General features: G+C 39.9%; 1 protein-coding gene across 2 annotated transcripts in view; it reads left to right on the top strand.

Moving 5' to 3' along the window:
* IPO11 (importin 11) overlaps positions 1-25,536 on the top strand; it is a 511,812-nt gene that overhangs the window by 222,421 nt on the left and 263,855 nt on the right. For both annotated transcript variants that reach the window (XM_075839216.1, XM_075839226.1), the window contains exons 19-22: positions 139-255; positions 3,224-3,337; positions 5,159-5,274; positions 22,120-22,196. In XM_075839216.1, the coding sequence (XP_075695331.1) occupies positions 139-255; positions 3,224-3,337; positions 5,159-5,274; positions 22,120-22,196 (424 nt within the window). The remainder of the gene's footprint in view (positions 1-138; positions 256-3,223; positions 3,338-5,158; positions 5,275-22,119; positions 22,197-25,536) is intronic.

The following is a 25,536-nucleotide window of genomic DNA, read 5'->3' as shown; positions in this document are numbered from 1 at the left end:
TTATTTTATAACCATTGTATTGTGTTTCTGTCTCTGTGGATACATAAACCAACTAATCTTTGCATTCCAACTGATGTCTGATTGAAGTGTGTGTATATTTTTGCTTAAGATAACCTTTGCAGGGTCTTTTATTTTCAGTACTTGGAGTCCATCTTCAGTCTGCTTTTCCAACTGCTTCAGCAAGTTACAGAATGTGATTCAAAGATGCAGGTCCTCCATGTACTGTCATGTGTCATTGAAAGGGTGAATTTGCAGGTAACGATCTGTAGTCGATTAATGTACTTGCTTTTCCGAAGGACAGTGCTTTGTTTCTCTTTCAAAATTTCAATTCTACTTATCCCATTATTTAATATGTAAGTTCATGTAATCAGAATGGGGTGTAGGTTTCCATAAAGGTTTTTTTTAAAGGGTCGGAAACTTTTTTACTATTAAAAAGAATTAGTCCTAAAATAAGAAAATAATTCACGCTGTAGTATAAAACCTAATTTCTATTATACACCATTTTTCAGTTCACTGAATGCAAACTGCAATGTAAATAAAAAAATTTGCTCCCCGGTATATAGGACCGTACAAGGTCATTGAAGTCCTTAACCCTGTCTCCTTCCGACTGGAGTTACCCCCGTCTTTTCGAATACACGACGTGTTTCATGCCTCCCTCCTGAAACGCTGTTCCCCGCCCTTGGCTCCCTCGAGGAAACCTCCGGTCCCTGTTCTCACCCCTGAAGGGGTAGAATTCGAGGTGGCCATGATTGTGGACAGCAGGATGGTCCAAGGCTCCCTCCAGTACCTGGTCCATTGGAGAGGATACGGGCTGAGGAGAGGACTTGGGTACCCGCCCGGGATGTTCACGCTGGGGTATTGCTCAGAAGGTTCCATCTTCGGTTCCCCAATAAGCCAGGTCCACCTAGAAAGGGTCCAGTGGCCCCTCATAAAAGGGGGGGTACTGTTAAGGATCTGCCAGACACCGCTTCTGTGTCGACGCCCGTGGTTAGTCAGTCTGCATCTGCTCCTAAGTCTGATAGAGTGACTCCTTCTTCTACCACTCAGGCTGGGAGGCTGAGTAGTGGGAGAGCCTATCACAGCCTGGCCAGACGGAGCTAGCTCCGGCCCTCTGTCTATTTATACCCTCATTTCCTGCTTCTCCTTTGCCTGTGATTCTGCTTGTTCCCTGGCTCTGCTGCTGCTGCTTGTACTATTTGTCCTCTGCTTCATATTGACCCTGGCTTTACTGACTACTCTCTTGCTCTGCGTTTGGTACCTCGTACCCTCCTGGTTTGACTCGGCTCGTTCACTACTCTTGTAGCTCACGGTTTTGCCGTGGGCATCTGCCCCTTTTCCCTTAGCTTCTTTGTACCCTTGTCTGTCCGTCTGTTGTGCACATAGTGAGAGTAGAGACCGTCGCCCAGTTGTACGCCATCGCCTAGGACGGGCCGTTGCCAGTAGGCAGGGACTGAGTGGCGGGTAGATTAGGGCTCACCTGTCTGTCTCCCTACCCCGCCTTTACACCTGTCCATTATTGTGTAGGTTCAGCTTGTGCCGCCAATACAGTAACTAGGTTTATATTAGGAAATTACTTTTTTATTAATTTCATTTCATGGCTTAAAGTGGACCTATGAGCTCTCCTGACATGCATATTTTCGTAAATACTTGTATTCACTATAAAACAACAATACTGATGCATATTTTCTTAGAACGTCCTCTGCAATTCCTCTAGGAAATGTTCCTCTGTTATACCTCTGGAAAATGTATGACTGAACTGGGCTTGTGTCCCAAGAGAGTCTGACATCGTCATCACTCATTGACAAGGGGAATAGTAATGCCCAGTTGTCAATATGTCCATATGTTTCCAGAAGGAATAACAGAGAAATTACTCAAAGCAAAGTTCAAAGTAAATATGTTCCAGAATTGTTAGTTTATGTGTAAAACAAGTATTTACTAAATCAGACATGTCAGGAGACCTTTCAGCTCGACTTTAACAACTTTATTTATGAAAAGTTTAGAACGCCTTTAACTTGTCAGGATTTAAAAGGTGTATGTGAATTTTATACATCGGTATTTGTTATTTATTTTTTTCATGCGACTTGTAGTTTTCAGTTTGAAAAAATGTTTTACCTAATGATGAGTGCACAGAAGAAATGCTGGGAAACATGGTATTGAATAGGTATTTGTTTTACCTTATAGCTTTTCAATATATAATAATTTAGGAGTCCTGACATTTAGGCCCCATGCACACTTCCATAATTTTGATCCGCAATTACAGACCGTTACAAACCCATTAATTTCTATTTCCCACGGACACCTTCCCGTATATTTACGGGAAGGTGTCCGGCCGTAGAAAGGTTCCGCAAAAAATAGGACAAGTCCTATTTTTTGATTTTACGAACCGTGCTCCCATACTTTACAATGGGAGCACGGTCTGCAAATGCAGATGACTGTCCTCGGCTGGCCGTAGACTTAATTGTGGTCCGGGATTACGGCCGTGTGCAGGGGGCCTTCGCAAAGCATATAATCTGAGTCTATCTCTTCCCAAGAACCAGCCATCCTCTTTAATAAATAAGGGATTACTATAGCACTGTGTTACTATGTTTAATTGCTGTTACTGTTCACCTTGTGAGTAGTAGAAATGCTTCAGGAATATGGTTTCTGCTTTTCAGAGGCGATTGTGATAGTATCATTGGAACTGAAATGTAAACGATATAAACAACTACTCATCCCTGCCAACTCAGAATTCACTCTTATCTTCATTTAAAATGCATCATGTAATGTTCCTACATGAACGGAGCACGTGGCGTTTATGTATAAATGCAGTTTGTCTTAGGCCCTGTTTACACAGATTTTTTTTTTGCAGGCAGAAAAAGGCAGATTTTGACCTGCCGGCACTTTCTTGTCGTGGTTTTTGTGGCGTTTTACGTCCGTGGCCATTGAGCGCCGCGGGCATAAAACGCTGCGAAAAACGCATTCTCTGCCTCCCATTGATTAGAATGGAAGGTCAGAGGCGGAACCGCGGCAGGAAAGAGCATGCCGCTTTTTTTTTACCGTGAGCGGCTAAAAACCATCACGAAAAAAAATCATTGGGAGGCGCTTTCAGACATTTTTTGCCGCTCATTCCGACGCAGTGTCCGCATAAAAATCAGCGTAAAAAGACTCCATGTGAACTGGGCCTAATGAGATTTTTGTCATCTTGACAATTAGTGACATGTTGTTATATGTTTGTTGTTCATAGATTCGGCCTTTTGTTGGCTGTCTTGTTCAGTATTTACCGCTACTGTGGAAGCAAAGTGAAGAACACAATATGTTACGTTGCGCGATCCTGACTACATTAATTCACCTGGTTAAGGTAAATATCAGGTAATTTCCCATTTTCTAATAGCTTTGAGTAGAAGCCGTGACAAATCTGCTATGACAGTTTTTATAATGGATCCTAATGGATGCCATTGACTTATAGTGAGTTTGTCAGCTTTCCATTGGTTTGTTTTCAGTTTTGTACTGGATATGTTAATTGCAGCATACTACGCTATTATGGCTGTCAAAAAGCAACTGAAAAGGAAGTGTGAACAAAACCTTGTTGTCAGGTCCCACTTGCTTTGTATACACAACACTTTGCACTAAATACAATACTGGAATGCCAGGAAGACCGTCCTTTTCTAAAATCCTATTGGCTTAAAGAGTACCTACAGTGATCGACTTAAAATTTTTAGGATATGCACCTCAGTGTTTAAAAGTTTTTAATATGGAATGAAAAAAAGTGCTCTTTGGTGTTTATTAGCTTGTTTCACTTGCAGACTACACACCATTTATTTCAATATGGGGCAGAGTAGGAGAAGACGTGAATCATTGCAGTCCTTTACTTCCTCCCTGCTGATGTCAACTGCAGGAGTAGATAGATGCAGAGATAGAGACATACAGTAGATAGAGCTAAAAAATTACCTGAATATCTTACCCAAACAGTGAATTACAACCGATCTGTGTGTCTATAGAGAGAATTCGGAAACGAACAAAGTCCTGTTATTACTGCAGCATCAAAACTAAATTAAGCAGGCAGTATCTTTTCTCCGCCATATGACATAAAATTGTAATATTATTGTAATGTGATCTAGTAGGCTTGTAGACACAGTGACCGGTGACTGGGTTGCTGCTTCACTGTATCTGTGTCCTGGCAAACAATGATAACTTTGTGTTAGTGAATTAAGAAGGAGGAGAGGTCTGCAGCACAAGCGGCTCAGCTTCAATGGAAAGGCTCCACAATGGACCTGCACATGAGGATCTAAGAGTACTCTGATTTTTTTTTGTGTCCACTATGTTTTAAATTTAGCATCTGGTGCTGTAATAAAAAAATAATTTCGGCATGGACACAAAATATGAACGTGCACTACCCGAAATTATAGTGATAAGTTGAAGCAGTGCACATTCTTGGCTGTTAAAGGGAACATTAATCAGCTATGAGCTGTTTGGCCCTCTACACATTGAATGGAGCAGCAGGGTGCAGGAGGGACCACCGCTCAAGTCAAACTCCTCCTCACTGCGATCCAGCAGTAAGACCCCCACCGATCAGTTATTAATCATCTATCCTGTGGATAGGTAGTATATATTGATTATGAGAAAACCCCTTTCATTACTTTGGTTACCTTCCTTTGCACACACTCCAGTTCAGCTTTGTTCTGAAAAAGATCCCCAAAATTGTGCACTATTCAATGTGCTGTTTGACTAGTGATTTGTATACAGACAAAAATATGTTCTTGTCAGGTGCATGTATGCCTCTATTGATGCATCCATGATTTTATTATCCTTGACAGCAGCTGCTTGGCACTAGTTGGTAAAGTTAAGTTCACTGTCCACCAATATCTCCAATTTACTTTGTGTCAATTTTATTATTTAATATATAAATGCAAAAATAAAAATTCTCGTCCCAAGTGCATAGCCTTACATTTATCTATATTAAACTTTGTTTGCCAATTAAATGAATAGACGGCATAAGCAAATGTTACGTTCATGTAATATAAATGTTCAGTAAAAGAGGAAAACATTCCAAGAAGGAATTTGCGATTCTGGGTACACATTGTATCATGAAACCAAAGTATAAAGGTCACCTAGTTTTATGTTATATCAATTGTACATAGGCCAAACTGATTTTTTTTTTTCTGTGTGATTTTGGAAATAGGGCTTAGGTGGAGATAGCCAGAGCTTATATCCATTCCTGCTTCCTGTCATTCAGCTGAGTACAGACGTTTCACAGCCACCGCACATATACCTCCTGGAAGATGGCCTGGAATTATGGTAAAGTAGTTTAAATATAGATGTTATTCTTCTGTTCTAAACATAGGTTAATATAAATGGCTTGTATTGCTTTTTTGTCTTTCCTCCTTATAATTTAATTTTTTTTTTTATGGGATTATGTGTACATGCCTAGACTAGACTTTTTAGAAAAAAACAAAGGATATATTTCAGTTCCGACACACACAGTAATTAAAGGGATCGTCCTATTTGGAGAGTTCCCGTTTGTTAGTAGGATCCACCATGAAAAGCTGGATCCAACAGTGATTAGCTGTAATCTGTGGTGTAAAATGGCAGCAAGTGTTTAAAGGAAACCTGTCAGCAACTTTATGCTGCCCTTTCTCAGCCCACAGCAGAAATGAATTAATTTATCAGCATCTTTGTATTATACTTTTTTGTTTGTTTCTTTACAATATGTACACACAGTCAAATTCGACATATCCAGCATCTGATATTCTAGAATAGGGGTCCTCAACTGGCGAAACGCAGTTTGAAACCGTACTGCGGATGCCGGTTGTCCGGACCCCTGCTATCTGGACCGGCAAGCAGCACTTTCTAGTATGCTGGTGTCAGGACAAACCCGAAAGTGGGGCTTCCGGCACATCAGGCACATGAGTGGGCTTTTATCTCCAAAGCACACTTCGCCTCACATTACTCTGTTTGGTTCTACATATACTTGTGAGTCTGCATTCTCCACTATGAATAGATATACTGCACTTGGATCACAGATGAGCCTCAGTCTGTTTGAATGGCATTACCCCCTAATAAACAATAAATCTGGATTAAAATAGTTTGCAAAAAGTTAGCAACACAATATCTTAACTACTGGTGTTCAGCTTGAATATTCAACTGACGACAGACCCCGGTAAGAAGACCTTTGCTAAAAGTAGTTGAGTACCCCTGGTGTAGAAATTCTAATTATTCAAGACTTGTTTCCAGCACGTAACTACAATACATTATAATGTGGAATTTGAGAGTATCAGAAGTGAAAGACTTAGCAGAGAACTAATAAGAAAAGTCATAAGTTGTGAGATGGGGCCTCCAGCGATCGGACTTATTTTTTTGACACATCCCACAGATGCTCGATCAGATTGAGGTCTAGGAAATTTAGAGGCCAAGTCAACACCTTGAACTCTTAGTCATGTTCCTCAAACCATTCCTGAATAATTTTTGCAGTGTGGCAGTTCGCATTACCCTGCTGAAAGAGACCACTGCCATTAGGTAATACTGTTACCATAAAGGGGTGTACTTGGTCTGCTACAATGTTTAGGTAGGTTTTAAAGTAACATCATCATAAACGCCAGGGCCGAAGGTTTTAAACTGCCTCTGCCGGCTTAAGTTTCTTCCATATTGCATCCAGTGCCATCTCTTCCCTTGGTAAGCGACACACACGCACCCGGTTGTCCATCTGCTGTAAAAGAAAACGTGATCCATCAGACCACGTCACCTTCTTCCTTAACTCCATGGTCCAGTTCTGATGCTCACGTGTCCATTGTAGACACTTTTGGTGGTGGACATGGGTCAGCATAGGCACTGAACGGTGTGTGGCTACGTAGCCCCAAGCGCAGCAACATGCAATGCATTATGTGTTCTGACACCTTTCTATCATTGTCAGGAGCAATTTGTGCTACAATAGCTCTTCTGTGGGATCGGACCAGACGGGCCAGTCTTCACTCCCTACGCACATGAATAAGCCTATGGCACCCAAGATCCTTCACACTGCATACCGGGAGCACCCAATAAGCTTCCGTTTTGGAGATGCTCTGACCCAGTCGTCTACTCATCACAATTTGGTCCCTGTCAAAGTCGCTCTTATAGCTGTTATACCAATAGCAGCAAACTGACAGTTCATATGCTGCCTGATATATCCCACTCCTTGTAAGGTGCCATTGTAACCAGACAATCAATGTTATTCACTTTACCCATCAGTGGATTTACTGTTGTGCCCGAACAATATGTGTATGTATGTATGTATATATATATATATGTATATGTGTGTTCATGTGTATATATATAAAGAAATTCTTACAGCACTCCTAGAATGTAAAAAATTCAATCTTATTTATAAGATTTAATTTTTCACATACTCTGGGAGTGCTGCAAGAATTTCTTTCTACTATTGAAGTTCTTCGGATCAGCATAATTTGCTGGCACCCTGCTCATTTATTTTTTCACTAGTAAAAGCTTTTTGTTTACACATTTTATTAGCCCCCCTAGGGGGCTTGTACCAGCGATCGTCATATCTCTGGTACAATACACAGCAATACAAATGTATTGCAGTATATTGTCATTTTTAAAGGCTTCTGTTAAGCCGTGCCAGAGGCAGAGTGAAGGCCCCTGGGCTGCCATGACAACCATCGGCACACCCCGATCATGTTGTGGGGGCACTAACAAACTGTACGGAGGGGGCCGCCCCCTCTATTAAAAACCTCAGATGCTGCAGTCGCGATTGACAGCAGAATTTGAGCGGTTAAACGGCCAGGAACTGCGTGATAGTTAGTCGCGGATGTCAGCTGTAAGACACAGCTGATACCTGCAGCGTATGGGAGCGCGCTCAGCCCGTGAGCGCACTCCATACTTCCCTATAACGCTTATCATGTACATCAGGGGTCTCAAACTCGGCCGGGTAAATGGGCCGCACATAGAAATAATGTGAAGTTGACGGGCCGCATTACTTTCAAATTTGATACAATACAAAAATTATTGTTAATCAATTAGTTATTTGAACTAATATAATAATACTACATTACTATAATACTACATAACTATAATACTACATTACTATAACAATACTACATTACTATAACAATACTACATTACTATAATAATACTACATTACTATAACAATACTACATTACTATAACAATACTACATTACTATAATAGTACTACATTACTATAACAATACTACATTACTATAACAATACTACATTACTATAATAGTACTACATTACTATAACAATACTACATTACTATAACAATACTACATTACTATAACAATACTACATTACTATAATAGTACTACATTACTATAACAAAACTACATTACTATAACAATACTACATTACTATAATAATACTACATTACTATAACAATACTACATTACTATAACAATACTACATTACTATAACAATACTACATTACTATAATAGTACTACATTACTATAACAAAACTACATTACTATAACAATACTACATTACTATAACAATACTACATTACTATAACAATACTACATTACTATAACAATACTACATTACTATAATAGTACTACATTACTATAACAATACTACATTACTATAACAATACTACATTACTATAATAGTACTACATTACTATAACAATACTACATTACTATAACAATACTACATTACTATAACAATACTACATTACTATAATAGTACTACATTACTATAACAATACTACATTACTATAACAATGCCGCATTAGTATAACAATACTACATTACTATAACAATACTAGACTACTATAATAATACTACATTACATTACTATAATACTACTACATTACTGTAACAATACTACATTACTATAATACTCCTACATTACTATAACAAAACTACATTACTATAACAATGCTACATTACTATAATAATACTACCTTACTATAACAATACTACATTACTATAACAATACTACATTACTACAATAATAATACTACATTACTATAATAATAATACTACATTACTATAACAATACTACATTACTATAATAATACAACATTACTGGGGGGCAGTGCTGGCCACTGACTGAGATGGCGGTGTGGTGAACACTCTCCTGCATTCCTCGTATCAAAAAAGCAGCTCACAGCGACAGTGTGCTTCACATTAAGCTCCATTCTCTGTCCTCCTCCTACTCCTAACTTCACCCGCATCGGCTGTGTATCATGACCAGGAGACGGAAGATGAAAACAGATGAAAAAGCTCCCTGATTACTTTCATGCTTCTCTAACCACTATTGTGATGAAAGGGTTATTGCATACATTGCAAAGCACCATATCTGAAGTGCTGCATAAAGTGTTGACACAAATTAATTTGTCTGTTGATGACCTGGGGTCTCGTGCTGACCAAATAGAACGCAAGGTAGGTGACTACGCTAAAGCGCATAATGACGTTATTTATGCTCACTCTGAGCTTAAAGATGAATTGAAGTCGTTAAAGGATAAAATTATGGATCAAGAGGACAGATCCAGAAGGAATCATTTTAAAATACGGGGTATTCCGAAATACATTTCTCTCTCTGAACTGCTAAACTATCTCCAGGTTATGTGTGGAGTTGTTCAGATAACACTAGTTTTTCTCAGGTGCTCAGAATAGGGTCCCAACCCAGTTGAAGAAATAGAAAGAATTGTATTCGGCACACTCTTGGAAAGGTAATGGGAATTTATTTAGATTTTTTTATGGCACCATTTAGAGCGGCAAGCCGCCATTATTTACACAGCGCCAGCTTCATTAAATCAGTCCCCAGTACGGCTCAGTGCCCGATGAAGGTCTCGCGACCGAAACGTTGTACATATAGCCACTGGCATTACGATAAAAAATCTAAATAAATTCACTTTACCTTTCCAAGAGTGTGCCGAATACAATTCTTTCTATATCTCCAGATCATGTTCAAATCCCTAGTTCCTATATTCTCTCCTGACCTGACTCTGGACAGATCACATAGGATTCCTAAATCCCGCTCTGCTCCTGTTGACTCTCCCAGGGATGTCTTAACGAAAGAGCATTTTTATCAAGTCATGGATCGTAATCTTTAGGAATCAAGAAAGCTGGGTAAGCTTCCTGACCCTTATGGTCCTATTTCGATTTATCCGGATCCATCTGCCTCTACCTTGATGCTACGTGAGCAATTTAATCTGATTACGTCTACTCTTAGGGAGAACAACTTTGAGTATAAATGGGGATTCCCGGTCAAGATTATTGTCTCCTGGAAAGGATCCACTCACGTGATTTATTCTCTCTATGGGCAGCACGGTGGCTCAGTTGTTATCACTATTGCCTTGCAGCGCTGGGGTCCTGGGTTCAAATCCAACCAAGGACAACATCTGCATGGAGTTTGTATGTTCTCCCCGTGTTTGCGTGGGTTTCCCCCGAAATGTACTCATCCTAAATTCCCGCATTTGTATCAGGTGCTTAGACCCAACAAATCGAAAGGGGTACTTATTGCAATAAAAGACTTGGTTTTCTTTCACAAACATGAGGTTCTTTCAGATCCCCAAGGTAGATTCTTGATCCTAATATGTCATGTCAATCATATAACGTATACTACTAGTTATCATATGTCTCCCTAATTCCCATCAACTCTCAGGGCCTGATTTCACATATTTCTCTGCACCACATAAGGTTACTCCAGAATTGACATGTTTCTAGTAAATATACTCTGCCTATGATATATATCTGCATGCTCGATTGGGACTATATCGTGGTCTGACCACGCCCCGATCTCTCTGGTTATTTTAGATCAATCCCCCTTCTCATCCTGGAAACTGAATGATTTGGTATTCGACCATCTCCTGACTAGGGAACTAATGGATACCCATCTTCAAACATATTTTGACATAAACTCCCACACCTCTAATAACTGTTTCTCATTACGGAATGCCCATAAAGCCTACATGAGGGGAATGGGGATTCAGGCCGCCTTCATACTAAAAAAACATAGGGAAAAAACTTCTAATGATATTCTCTCCCAATTGCACACTTTGGAATCTCTTAATAAAAAACAGGCAACCCAAGATACTTCCCAACGCATCAAAGCCCTCAGAGACCAGCTCCAACGTGTTCTTATGTCCTACTATATGGCACTATTCAAATCTTTGCAGTTTGGTTTTTACCTTCACAGTAATAGGCCAGGTGCACTTTTAGCTAAAATAATCAAAAAAAGAAACGCTAATCAAAGAACTACATTTCTATTGGACAAGCAAGGCATCCGTATTACCCACCCCCAAGACATTAGTGAACAATTTAGAAACTACTACCATAGCCTATATAATCTTAAGGAAGACGATGCGACTCACCAGCTGTCATTCCTGGAAATTGACGGCTTCCTGGGCGGCCTGAATCTCCCTTCCCTCTTGGTTGAAGAATGCTGTAATTTAACGTTGCCCCTTACTAAAACTGAGGTATCCCGGGCCATAAAAGGGTTGAAGCAGAGTTAAGCTCCAGGACAAGACGGTTTTACTAATTTTTATTATAAAAAATACTCAAATGTACTAGCTCCAAAATTAGCTGAAGTCGTTAATAAGGCCGCAATAGCAGGATCCTTTCCAAAGGAGATTTAATCTGCTACGATAATCACACTCAAAACCAGGGAAGTTTCTGGATTCTCTTTCCAACTTCCGACCAATTTCACTCCTGATTGTGGACATAAAATTTTACGCCAAAGTGCTATCCAACAGATTAGTTACTTTACTCCTAACCTTATTCATGAGGACCAGGTTGGATTCATTGCTGGCAGACAGGCACCTAACAGCACAAGACACTTCATGAATTTGATTCATTGGGCTAGGACCCGTCGAGTGCCTTCTGTGCTCCTTTCTCTGGATACGGAGAAGGCATTCGACCGAGTCCATTGGGGATATTTAGAGGCAGTTATCACTAAATTTGGCTTTAATGGACTGATTAAATCTGTGATTATCGCACTGTACTCCTCTCCCTCTGTCATTACTAATGGGACTCAACAGGGGTGCCTATTATCACCCTTGATATCGGCTATGTTAATGGGGCCACTAGCTGTAGTTATTATACAGAACCCTTTCATACAAAGTATCCAAATTGGTCATGCCCTTCATAAAATTGGTCTCTACGCTGACAGCGTGATACTCTCCCTATCAAATCCCTTGTGGAAGTCCAAAAGACTTTAGACAAATTCGGGGACATGTCCTACTATAAGGTCAATTGCAGGAACATCCCACTTGTTGAATGTAGGACTTTCTTTGGATGTCCAAGCTAAAATCCAGTGCTCGTTTCCCTTCCAATGGAATTCCCTTAAGATTTCATACCTAGGTATTTCCCTTACTACTTCCACTAATCTCCTTTTTAAACATAATTTTACTCCCCTTCTGCATACCATTCTTCAATTACTATCTTCATACTCCCATGCATGTACATCTTGGGCGGGGAGAATTGCGATCATCAAAATTATGATTTTACCCACTATTCTCTACGTTTTCCGTACGGTGATGATCCCCTTTCCTAAATCGTAAATCGTGACAGATATTCAGAGGATCCTGAATAATTTTATATGAGCGCATAATAAGCCCAGAATTCGGATGCACACAATGTTCAGACACTGGAAACAGGGTGGTATTGGGTGTGCCAGATGTTCAGAGATATTACTTTGGTGACTACCTTAGACCAATTGAAATTTTGGTGTTCCCCATTGCCTTCAAAGAGATGGCTCCATATTGAACAGATCATAGCGGATCGCCTCTTGTATCTCTACTAAGTGCTAATCCAAAGAACTTTCCTACACCTTCTGCTTCCTTATCCTCAACAATCACAGCTTCCCTTAAAATGTGAAAAGCCTACTCCTCCCGCCTTCCCCTCCATGCTCTTACGCCTCTTAGGTATTCACCGTTGAAGTATCTAATTTCCGAGTTACCGGGCCTATATCTGGACAACTGGATATCTTAGCGAATCTCCCATATAGATCTGCTGTTTAAAGATCTTACTTTGTTACCATTCTCAGAATTGGTGAAAGTATACTCTATACCAAACAGATTTTTATAAAGATTTATGCATTTGCCACCTTTTTGCTTCCTTGAATGTTAATACGCCTTTATTCCCTTATGTAGCTCATCGCTTCTATTTTGGCCCTACTTCCCAGAAGAGGGGTATATCTGTATTTTATTATGATCAGTGCAGTGCGCCCGCTTTCTCTCCAGCAAGCCGCCTTATTGTCAAAAATGAGAGTGTGAACTACGGTCCTCCTTTTCTATAAAAGATTGGTGCTCCGCTTTTCCCTGGAGTCTCTGAAGGTGTTAAACATTGGGAATCCTCCCAAAAGCTGTTGCTACGTTGGTATCTAACTCCTTCACAAATTGCGAAATCTAATCCTTCATACTCGGAGTTGTGTTGGAGAGGATGTGGTTGCAAGGGCTCATATTTCCACATGTGGGGGCATTGTCCAGAGGTACACTCTCTTTGGACAAGAGTATTTGAAATGATCTCCCGCATCTCCTCATGTATTATCCAGCCAGACCCAGCCATGGTCTTATTCTACCTTAAATGCACGCTATCCAGTTAGCATGGCAAACAGTGTCTAGTCACATTATTATTGCTGCCCGGCCTGCTTATTGCCAAATCCTGGAAACGTAACGCAACTATCTCCACTTCTGAACTCATTAGCCAGGTGAATATCTCCTTTACGATGGAACGTATGTTCGTTCTTCGGACTCATCGACTGCCTAAAATCCTCTCACTATGGGAACCGTGGACCAAACATCTACCTTCCATATCCTCGGGATCTCAATCTTTATCCTTGGTAACTCCCGTTGTTTGACCACAATTTATAATGGTTTGAATTGATAACTCTACATTCTGGTTACTGGACACATGCTGCTATTTATCAGGTTTCATACTTTATTTTGCTTTTTCTCTTGGTAATAGTAGCATTGATGTAATCATATGGAGCTATTAGCCCTTTAGCCTTCCACATGTACATTGACATGATATCCTACTAGAATATATACTTGCTGGGTCCCGGCCACTGTCTCTCTCCTTTGACTTATGCAGATCTCTGATTATGGTATGTTCTGGGTAGACAATGTTTGTTTGAATTAAAATTTGTGGTTAATATTTTTCGTCCTCATCTTAATGTGTATAATTTGAGACATGTTTTCCTTTACTTTGACGGATACTTCCTTGTTGTACTTTGATTACATCCTGTCTAAGTAATGCTTACTGCATATCTGGTTCACATTGTGATTTCTTGCCTTAATTCTTTATTTGTGTATTTTCTAAAACTCAATAAAAATGTATTGTTGAAAAAAAATAATAATACTGCTTTACTATAACAATACTACATTACTTTAACTGCTTCCCGACATCCGCCGTATATACACGGCGCATGCCGAGTGGGGCAGTGTGGAGCAGGGCTCACGGGCAGATCGGGGGGTGCCGTTGGTTGGCATGGCAGCCTGGGGGCCTGATGAAGGCCCCCAGGTCCGCCATCTTTGTACTCCTATCAATCCCTGCCTCCGGAAGGGCTTCATAGAAGACTTCATAGGAAACTGTCAGAATCACGATATACTGCAATACATTAGTATTGCAGTATATCGTGCAAGTGAACTAACGGTCGCTGGTTAAAGTCCCCTAGGGGGAGAAGTAAAAAACAGAAAAATAACGTTTTTTTAATGAATAAAAAAAGAAAAAGAAAACAATTAAATGTAAAAAAAATTTTTTTCCTGTTTTCCCTGAAGCACAATGTAAAAAAATAAAAAGCTAACATAACTGGTATCCACGCGTCCGTAAAAGTCTGAACTACTACAACATATCGTTATTTAGTCCGCATGGTGAACGCCGTAAAAATTAAAACATGTAAAACATCAGTATTGCAGTTTTTTGATCACTTCATCTCCCACAATAAATCAAATAAAAAATGGTAGCAAAAAATAAGCCATCATACTGCTAAATCGACGAAAAAATAAAAAAGTTATGGCTCTCTATTTTTAACAATCAGTTATTTCCTTGTAAAAAGTAGTAAAACATCAAGAAAGCCTATATAATTTTGTTATCGCTGTAATCGTATTGAACCGCAGAATAAAGTTAACATGCCGTTTTTACCACACGGAGAATGCCGTAAAAACAAAACTACCCAAAAGATTGACTGTTTTTTTCCTATTCCACACCACATATATTTTTTTTCTTGTTTCCCACTACATTATATGGTAAAAATGGTGCTGTAAAAATCTACAACTTGTCCCACAAAAAACAAGCTCTCATACAGTAATATTGATGGAAAAATAAAAAAGTTATGGCTTTTGGAAGGTGGGGAGGAAAAAACAAAAGTGAAAATCTGAAAAATGGCTGCGGAGTTACATAGTTACATAGTTTGTACGGTTGAAAAAAGACACATGTCCATCAAGTTCAACCAAGGGATGGGAAAGGGGAAGTGGGATGGGAAAGGGGAAGTAAAAAATTTCTACACATAGGAGCTAATATTTTTTTGTTCTAGGAAATTATCTAAGCCTTTTTTTAAGCCATCTACTGTCCCTGCTGTGACCAGCTCCTGCGGTAGGCTATTCCATAGATTCACAGTTCTCACAGTAAAGAAGGCTTGTCGCCTCTGCAGGTTGAACCTTTCTTTTTCCAGACGGAGGCAGTGCCCCCTTGTTTTTTGAGGGGGTTTTACATGGAACAGGATTTCACCATATTTTTTGTATGTGCCATTCATATATTTATATAAGTTAATCATGTCCCCCCTTAGTCGTCTTTTTTCAAGGCTAAATAGGTTTAGTTCTTTTAATCTCTCCTCATAACTTAGATTCTCCATGCCCCTAATTAGCTTCGTTGCTCTTCTTTGTATTTTTTCCAACTCCAGAGTGAAGGTCTTAATACTACATTACTATAACAATATTACATTACTATAATACTACATTACTATAGCAATACTACATTACTAAAACAATACTACACTCCTGTAATAATACTACATTCCTATAACAATATTACATTACTACAATAATACCGCTATGTTTAAATTTGTTGGATATTTGCGAGGTTACTCCATGTTCTTATTTTAACAATTCAGTTTTCCAGTTTAAGTATCGCTAAATGCAGTCTGGCGGCTCAGTTGGCAGCGTTTGGCAGACATACAAATGTCAAGATTAGGCAGCTCCTTCTTAGTGCCACAGTGCCCTCTGTAGATAGTTCCACAGTGCCCTCTGTAGATAGTTCCACAGTGCCCTCTGTAGATAATGCCACACACACATCCCCCTATAGATAGTGCCACATACACCCTCCCCCCGATAGATAGTGCCACCCCCCCTGATAGATAGTGCCACACACACCACCTGTAGTTAGCTCTATTGGGGCTCCCTCTAGGAGTGGAATCCCTAGCCAGAGTGTTGCCGATTCTTTGGCCGGGGTTTCCTCTGCTGGAGTAGCCCCTGACGTCACTGTCCACAGACAGTGACGTCAGGGGATCCTCCTGGACCGGAATGTGATGTCAGGGGCAACCTCAGAGCAGGAGTCCCGGGCAGAGTGCCATATATGGACAGTGATGTCAGGGGAAACCCCAGAGCCGGAGATCCAGAGCAGAGCACTAGTATATGCTCTGTTCCGGAACTCGAGGGAAGCAACTCCAGAGCCGAAGGACTGGGCAACTCCAGAGCTGAAGTCCCGGGCAGAGCGCTACTAGCGCTCTGCCTGGGATTCCAGCTCTGTTCCTGACATACACTGTCCATATATGGACAGTGATGTCAGGGGTTCCCCCAGAGCAGGAGTCCCGGAGCAGAGCGCTACTAGCGCTCTGCCTGGGACTCCTGCTCTGCTCCTGACATCACTGTTCATATATGGACAGTGATGTCAGGGGCTTCGTCAGAGCAGGAGTCTCGGAACAGAGCGCTAGTATAGTCTTTGCTCTGGGACTCCTTCTCTAGGGATGCCCCTGACATCACTGTCCATATATGGACAGTGGCTTCAGGGGCTCCTCCAGCAGAGGAATCCCCGTCCAAAGCGTCGGCAATGCTCTGGCTGGGGATTCCACTAGAGCGTGCCCCAATAGAGCTATCTACTACAGGGGGATGTGTGACGGCATGAAGGTGCGCCGGCACGTTCCTCCTTCAGACTGCTCTCTTCTCCCGAAGGAGCTACGGAGCCCTTCAGGGGCCACATGCGGTCCGCGTTTTTGAGACCCCCTGATGTACGATATACTGCGTCAAGGGGTTAATTTAATAGCACTATCCTAGCTATTGACTTGTCATTTTCCATTTGTGAGTTAGGTGCCGATTTTCTGCAATTGTTTTTACTCTTTATGGCTGATGGATCAGCTCTCTTGTGATAGATATTGGTAGGCAACTTTGAATATAGGGAAGCACCTTGAATTGAAATACTTTTTTTCTCTCTATACTAGCTTTCACTGGGTACGGGAACGACCAATGTGCATTAGTCGGTAGTAATGCCACCTTTTCTACCTATAAAAGTAACTACCCCTCTTCCCTGAAGCGGTGACAATATTTGCCGTTTGTCCCACTGAAATCTTTACAATGTGTTTTGTTCTGCTTTTCGCATCTTTTGTCACCTTTTCACAATTCCAAGCACTGATGGCTTTTTTTATTTTTAGGGTAAAACACTTTTTAAAGGTTACTACGTGTTAATATACCTCAGTTTCATGAGTGTCATTGACAGCAGCACTGTTTTACTTTCTTGGCATTCTGTGGTTTTGCGCAGTAGACAGTGAATTAATAGAAATATTGATTGTTCATCCATATCACGTGCCATTATTATACAAACATATATTAGTTTGTAATATATCCCATCTGTCAATGTGAATGTGTGGTCTGCCCTTGGCCCTTTCCCTCCCTTCAATAAATTTTCATATAACACTGGCATATGTCATTTCAATCACTTCAGACGGTGCAGATCATCATTGAAGGTAAAAAAAAACTGTGACATAAAAGCAGTATAAATGCAATGGATAGATTTATATTAACCCTTCAGCTACCATGAGTCTTTCTCCATTTCACGCGGGAGAGACTTTACCAGACCACTTTAGTCTATGTTGTCGATGTAGTCCTATGTCAGAGTGCAAATAACACATATTTATTACTTTCTAAACACATAAGATACCTGTCGTACGAATAGCAGCAATCTCCCCTGACCTTCCCATAGACACGAGGGCTCAGCAGAAAAAAGGATCTCATTTATTTAATTCTTGTTCTCCATCATGTCCCATCAGTGGACAGTTGGTCGGCCTCCATACACATTAGTCGGATTATTCTTCTGACATAGGTGGTATCCGCTGACAATAATCCAAAAGTGTATGGGGCAGTTTAAGGTGGTTTCTTTTGCTTTCAACAATCTATTTTTATTAGAAGGGCCCTCTGAAAACAAGCTGAACATTGGGTGTCCTGTATACTTACCAACTTTTAAAACACAAATTTCTAGGCCTTTTAAGCCCTGCCCAGGAACACCATCAAATTTGCCCAGAACTGCACCCTCCAAATGTAAAATAACACAAACCCTGCTGTGCAGTTTGTGGGAAAAGTCCCAAGAAATTTGGAACTTTTGGCAAGTATGACCCTGCTGCTGGGAATCCCTGCGATCAGCTGTAATTTGTGTAATGTGGAAGTGAGTGTTTCATTCTTTTGCAGCTCCACCTCAGGGGAAATTAGGCATTACGCCCAATGGTGTCCTCCAGTGTGTGAGACTCTTTCTTGCTGCTCTGCACTCTGGCTAAGTGGTGATGCTTATGAAAGAGGGGACCTCCTTTATTAACCCAGATTGCCCAAAAATTGCCTAATGGGTATGTAAAAATCGTTTTTCTAAGCCAGTGAACCCGTTTAAGTACAAATAATGCAGTACATGTTATCTTCAGATAATACCATAGGTTGCTCTGCAGTATTTTGCAAGATAATACATTGTAATACTTCTCTGAGTTCAGATGCTATAGGGTCATCTTGGCATTCAGATCCGATAACTGAAACAAATCTCAGAACTGATTGGTCAGGCAGGATCACACGGCCTGACTCTCTTTAATTTGTGACTTAAGATTAGTTTTAGAATTGTCACTGTAGTCAGATCCTGAGAACCGCTGCTATATAGATCCATATCTCTAGACCATTTGCCATATTGAAAAGTGGCCTCAAATTCAAAAATAAGATACTTCTGCTTATTTCATGTTTTTGAGTATCTTATATTTAGTGTGTTTAATTTGTATTTTTATATTATCATGTGGTTGTTTTATGCCAAGCAGTACTGGCACATAGCTGAGGAGGGCAGCACAAGCATGCTTATTGTGCCAGTAGCTGGCATTGATATTTGGATTACTGGATCTCAGACTGGATAGAATTTTTGTGCACCGTAAATAGTATTCTAATATAATGCATATTTGTTTGTGTTCTAATCCCAAATAGTTCTCAAATTACTTGACAGTCTTTTAAAATATTGCGGTCTACTACTTTCTCAACATTAAACAGTAGAGGAGAAAAAAACTAAACAAACCGCACATAGTGCATCAAGTGATATAGTAAAAAAGCCACAGATAGGTGATCAGTTCTGCTAATCTGGTTGGTTGTGCCAGGAGCACAACATTCTTGAAAGCGTGTTTTAAAATATTGCTGCAGCATGGGTTCCGATCCGGATCCAAAGGGTCCAAGCAAATGTAATATCAGATATTGTTTTAATTACTACCCGTCTCAAGGCCGGACCGGCCTCTTCATCAGGTAAAATACAAATGCTAGCATTTGAAACACGTAGTAATTAAAACAATATCTGATAATACATTTGCTTGTTTTAAATCCTCATTACTCAAGAATGGTTTTACCAGTTAGCAGTGTCAGGGAAAATCCGTTTTTTTCCTTAAGCTTCTCAAATTACCATTTACCACTGGACCCTTTGGATCCGGATCAGAACCCAGGCTGCAGCAATATATTAAAACACGCTTTCAAGGATGTTGTGCTCCTAGCAGTTACCAGCGCCAGGGAAAAATCATTTTTTTTCTCAAATTACCACTTTATCATTATTGACTTTCTTATTATGGATCATTTTCATTTTAGATACAGGTGGAAATATATCCATGATCAGGTATAATACAGGTAGATAAGGCTCCAGTGCCCCCGAATGAAGGTTTTAGCCGGCAGCTGAGGGTTGACATCTTAGAGTCCATCTCTTGATTCACTTTGCGACATCAGAAGACAGTTAGGCCATGTTTGACGGATGTCTCCTTTATAACAGATAGATAGAATGAAATCTGTGCAATGAACGGATGTTGCCCAATGAGTGCTCGGTGTTTGTAGTATAATAAATTCGACTAGCAGCTTGTGCATGATTGTTGACATACACCGTAAAAATCCTTTCATCAAGTATCGTTCTCCTATACTCACACTGATACTAGAGCCTAACAGAAGTGGAACAGTTAATCCTGGTCACCAATCAGATTACTTCTTCCAAATTCGTATTGAATTTTTTACAAAAATACAGTAATACAAGTAAAACACAGTATACATAATTGAACTTAATTGTTCTAGACGTAATGTCTTATGGGGCTGCAGCCTTGGACTCCCGGTCTTCTCAGCCTACAAGCCTGCTCCATGGACACTTTTTTTTTCTTCCCTCCCCTCCATCACACAGGGTGTGTCCTCCTATTGCCACACTCCTTCCTCTTCCTTCAATGCAGTGAGACCTGTACAGAGAGACAAGCAAAGCCCAAACTGTGCAGGAATGGCCAAATCCAACACCAGGGAGTATCAGTTTGGAACAAAAACATTGGTTAAAGTGTACCTGTCGTTTCATTTCACTTTTCAGGATAGTCTGCCCTGTGTGTACATGAGGAGCAGCACTATTTCTGACCATTATATGTCATAAATTTTGTGTTATTTAGCACCTTTCACCTCTGCAGACTAGATCAGTAGTTTGCATTTCTCTCTGAGCTGGGGGGGGGGGGGTGAAGACTGGTAGCCATACACTACACCCAGTAAGAAGAGGATAATCTGCTCCATAACCTTCTCATCACTCACTCAGAAACAGTCCCAGGATCATGCAGGACATATATAGAGAAGTACTGACCTGTACTGATGTGAATAAAGTGCTTTGGTTGTGATAACAGCAGAACCAGAGACATAGAAACTTGCTATCTCCTTCACTCCCTGCTGACTCTTCCCCCTCCCCTCTCCATAGGCTTCCATAGACATGTGTAATCTGATACATGTGAGCTGCGGTCCGACTCTAAACAGACAGAGCTGAATTTTCAGAGTGTGAGTCAGTTCAACAGAGGGGTGGGGGCAGGGAAACAACCAGATATGAGCAGAGAGAGGCTTGTCACTCTGATAAGATATATTACAATGTTTCTTATAATCGCCTGTACTATTAATTTATGCAAAGTTTGTTGAATCAACAGTTACCATTTAAGCACTTTTTGATGTACTCCCAAGTTTGTGTGTAGGTTTTGTAACTCATACCCCGGATTTTTCTGTTCAAGGGAAATCCAGTTTACCACTGGTTGGTATGTGGGCCGTTTTGCATGCAAAAAAAAAGCAAAAAAGGGTACTAGTGTTTATTCATGTGAAACTACATTATAATCTAAGAATCATTTTCTACACAAAATTGTTTGCAACAATACGGCTGTTTTATCCGAGCTGGATATCATAAAGTCATCATTGTCTGGATGGCTTGGTGAACAAAACCTCCCAAGACCATGTAGCTCTTTGCTGCTTTGACATACAATGTGAAAGGATAAGGGGTTATATCACTATAACTAGGCAGATGTGCAATTCAGGATTGTAGGAAAACTGATGACCTCGGTATGAGCTGTGATGGCAGCTATATATTGGTTGTCCTCTAGCTTTCACCCAAAAAAGAAATATATATAACTAAGAAAAGGCTCAATTTTCTACAACTTGGCAGAAGAATACAATGCGAGGACCTATATTTACTGGTGTGTGTTGTTATTTTCAACTGTGGTTTTTTTTTTGTAGATATTTTTTGTTTATTTTAGGGCAAATATTCTTGAAGAAGTTTCAGTTGAATTTTTCCATTTGCTTATATTAGTGTGACTGCTTTGACTACACAAAAAGTAGGTTAAGCTGATGTATGTAGGAGATAAAATCCGCTGTCACTAATTATGCATATGTGAAAAGATGGAATGATCTTACAGTTATTATCATTTCTAGGTTAGTGACATTGGAAAATTGTCCATCCTTTACCCCCGAGCTGCTGAGGATTTTTCAGAACATGTCTGCTCTCCTAGGTATGTTATTTATTTTTTTTCTAGTTATTTCTTCGATATAAGTGTTGTTACCCAGGCCGGCCACAAACCAGAAGAAAAGTAAAAAATGTCTGTTGCTAAGTGACTTTGTGATACCCACACTGTTAGCTGGAAAGTATTTCAGCTTCTGTTAACTATGAGCGTCTCAATTTAATGAGGGAAATTCCAGGTGTAGTAAGGATAGTTCTCCGATTAAGAGACCAAAATCTAGAAATCCTCCTAACATTGTGAATAATGAGACTAAATAAAAGCATAAAAATTCCATTTTTTTTCTAAAGAGGCTCTGTCACCACATTATAAGTGCCCTATCTTGTACATAATGTGATCGGCGCTGTAATGTAGATAACAGTTTTTTATTTTGAAAAACTATCATTATTGAGCAAGTTATGAGCAATTTTAGCTTTATGCTAATGACTTTCTTAATAGACAACTGGGCGTGTTTTTACTTTTAACCAACTGGGCGTTGTACAGAGGAGTGTCTGACGCTGACCAATCAGCGTCATACACTTCTCATTGTTCCCGCCCAGCTTCTTTCACTGCACAATCACACTGTAACAATGAGAAGTGTATGACGCTGATTGGTCACTGATTGGCCAGTGTCATACACTCCTCTGTACAACGCCCAGTTGGTAAAAAGTAAAAACACGCCCAGTTGTCTATTAAGAAACTAATTAGCATAAATCTAACATTTCTCATAACTTGCTAAAAAATTATCGTTTTTCAAAATAAAAACCACTTCTGTTATCTACATTACAGCGCCGATCAGATTATGTAGGATATAGGGCACTTATAATCTGGTGACAGAGCCTCTTTAAATGATTTGTGTTATCTTGCAGCTCCAAGTTAGATCTAAAAAGTGTATAGTCTGCTCTAAAATGTCAATAGTAAGTTAAAAAAAAAAAAGCCTAAGACCTAAAAATATACGCTTTTACTTAAATATATGTACTTGGTTGCTAGAATAGTACAGATAGCTTTAAGGGTCAGTTCACACAGTTTTTTCCGCGCTGACTTTGACGCGGAAACAGCATCTGAATCGGCGCCAAAAAGCATCCGATATTGCTGCCCATTGATTTTAATGGGAGGCAGTTTCGGTTTTTTCCCCAGGTAACTTTTGGCCACTTGTGGGAAAATAAAATGGCATGTCTTTTCTTGCTGCTGCTGTGTCTGCCTCTGACCTACCGTTGAATCAATGAAAGGCAGAAAAAACCTGTGGCGCCCCCTTGCGAGTGTTTTTTTTCACTGCGATCCTTGCAATAGCTTAAACTGCTGCGGGCAAAGAAAACCACGGGAAAAAAAGCACAGGCATTTCAAAATATTCCTCAAATTTCCTGAAGGAATTCTGAGGCATATTTTTTCTGCCTGCAAAAAAACTCTGTGTGAAAAGGGCCTTATAGTTGCTGCTGATTTAAATTTTATTGTTTCAACAAATATTGAACTTATAATGTACAAAACTATATGTAGTGTACAAAAAAACCTTAAAGGGTCACTAAATTAATTAAAAACAAAAAATACTAGGATATCCTCCTTCTAGTCTGCAACTACTTTTCTATCCTATATTGCAATCCAGTGTTTTTCTATGGAAACAGTAAACCATGGTAAGGGGCTGATGTTTGTCTCTGGTTGTGAGGCAGCCTGCTGCATCAGTAGCCTCCATCACTATTAAGACCAGGTAAGCTAAGCTAATGCCCTCATGCGGGACCAGAAGCAGATGGGCACCTGATTTTTGTAAGGCTGTGTCATGACCTTGTAGAACGCTTTTCAACTAATGTTGTTCTTCATTTATGTCTAGGTTTAGTGTCCCTTTAAGCTTTGGGTTAAAGGTTTTTTTTTGGAATATAAATTGATGGCTTATCTTTAGGTTAGGCAAACAATGTGTGATCAGTGGGGGGCTTGACTCTTGGGAACTTCACCACTCAAGTGAATGGCGCTGAGCTGCTGTACCAGGGCAAACTGTTTTGCTTGGAAAGACAATGAAGAGGCTGAAACGCTCTCCCCTTCTTTCTGCTGATCTTGGCGGTCCAAACAGTCAGACTCCTACGGATCACACATTCATGGCCTATCCAATTGAATTTTATAATCTAGAAATGTTCACAAATTGTTTGTTGTTTATGAGGTAGGTTGAGTCAAATCTGTTGATGTGTTTTAGTCCAACTTTTTCTTACATTACCTATTTCCCTATTTGCAATTGCAAAAATGCAATTTATTTTAATTGATATTGCTTAGAATCCTATTAGTTACTGGCAGATCTCGATTGAATTATTAGTTCATTATGTTTCTGTCAGCCTCAATCATTCACAGCTAATTTTCCCTTCAGCTGTCGTAAGAATTCATGGCTTTGGAAACACCTTTATGAATCGTCTTACTATTCAGCTATAATTTTTTTAGCGTGTTAGTTCTCATTAAAATATTTTATAACTTTTTTGTAGATGATTGAATTGAGAATTATAATAAAATGTTGAAACCGGAAACTTTTTTATGTCTAAATACGTAAGTGTTTTTTTGACCATTGCACCTTATGACAAATTTGCTGGTCAATGGTTATAGAGTTCATAATTATCTAGGAAGCTCCTCTTTATATTCACGGTTCGTATGGTTTTATTATATTTTAATAAAGACTAGGCACACAGCATGCTGATAGATGTTCAATTTACTTTACTAAACTTGTCCTATACAGATGCCAACACACAAAAATAATATTCAGGTGTGCCTTACAATACTTATTCAGGGTTTTCGAATTAGTAGGTGAAGAAAACAAAAGCTACATCTGATTCATCCCATGTTTTCAGTGGTTGAATAAAATGTGTTTTAGTAGGTTACAGCCAGAGACGCAGCAACACTGAGTTATGTCTAGTGCAGGGACTGAGGGGGCAATATATTACACATGAATTCTTTCATTGACGCTTTTTGTATCCGTGTGTCGAGCTCCTCCTGCTTGGGCTCTGCACAAGGAATAACACAGAGTATCACTATGTAATACAGGAAGAGAGCAGTACAGCACATGTTGTTCAAGTAGATAGCAGTACAGTACAGGTAGAGAGCAGTACAGTACATGTAGTACAGGTAGAAAGCAGTACAGTACATGTGGTATAGGTACATAGCAGTATATGTTGTACAGGTAGATAGCAGTACAGTACATGTAGTACAGGTAGAGAGCAGTACAGTACATGTAGTACAGGTACATAACAGCACAGTACATGTAGTACAGGTACATAACAGCACAGTACATGTAGTACAGGTAGAGAGCAGTGCAGTACATGTAGTACAGGTAGAGAACAGTACAGGTAGAGAGCAATACAGTACCTGTGGTATAGGTAGGGCGCAG

This window comes from Rhinoderma darwinii, chromosome 1 (assembly GCF_050947455.1).
Source record: "Rhinoderma darwinii isolate aRhiDar2 chromosome 1, aRhiDar2.hap1, whole genome shotgun sequence".
Classification (NCBI taxonomy): domain Eukaryota; kingdom Metazoa; phylum Chordata; class Amphibia; order Anura; family Rhinodermatidae; genus Rhinoderma; species Rhinoderma darwinii.
This window is presented reverse-complemented; position numbering and strand designations above follow the sequence as displayed.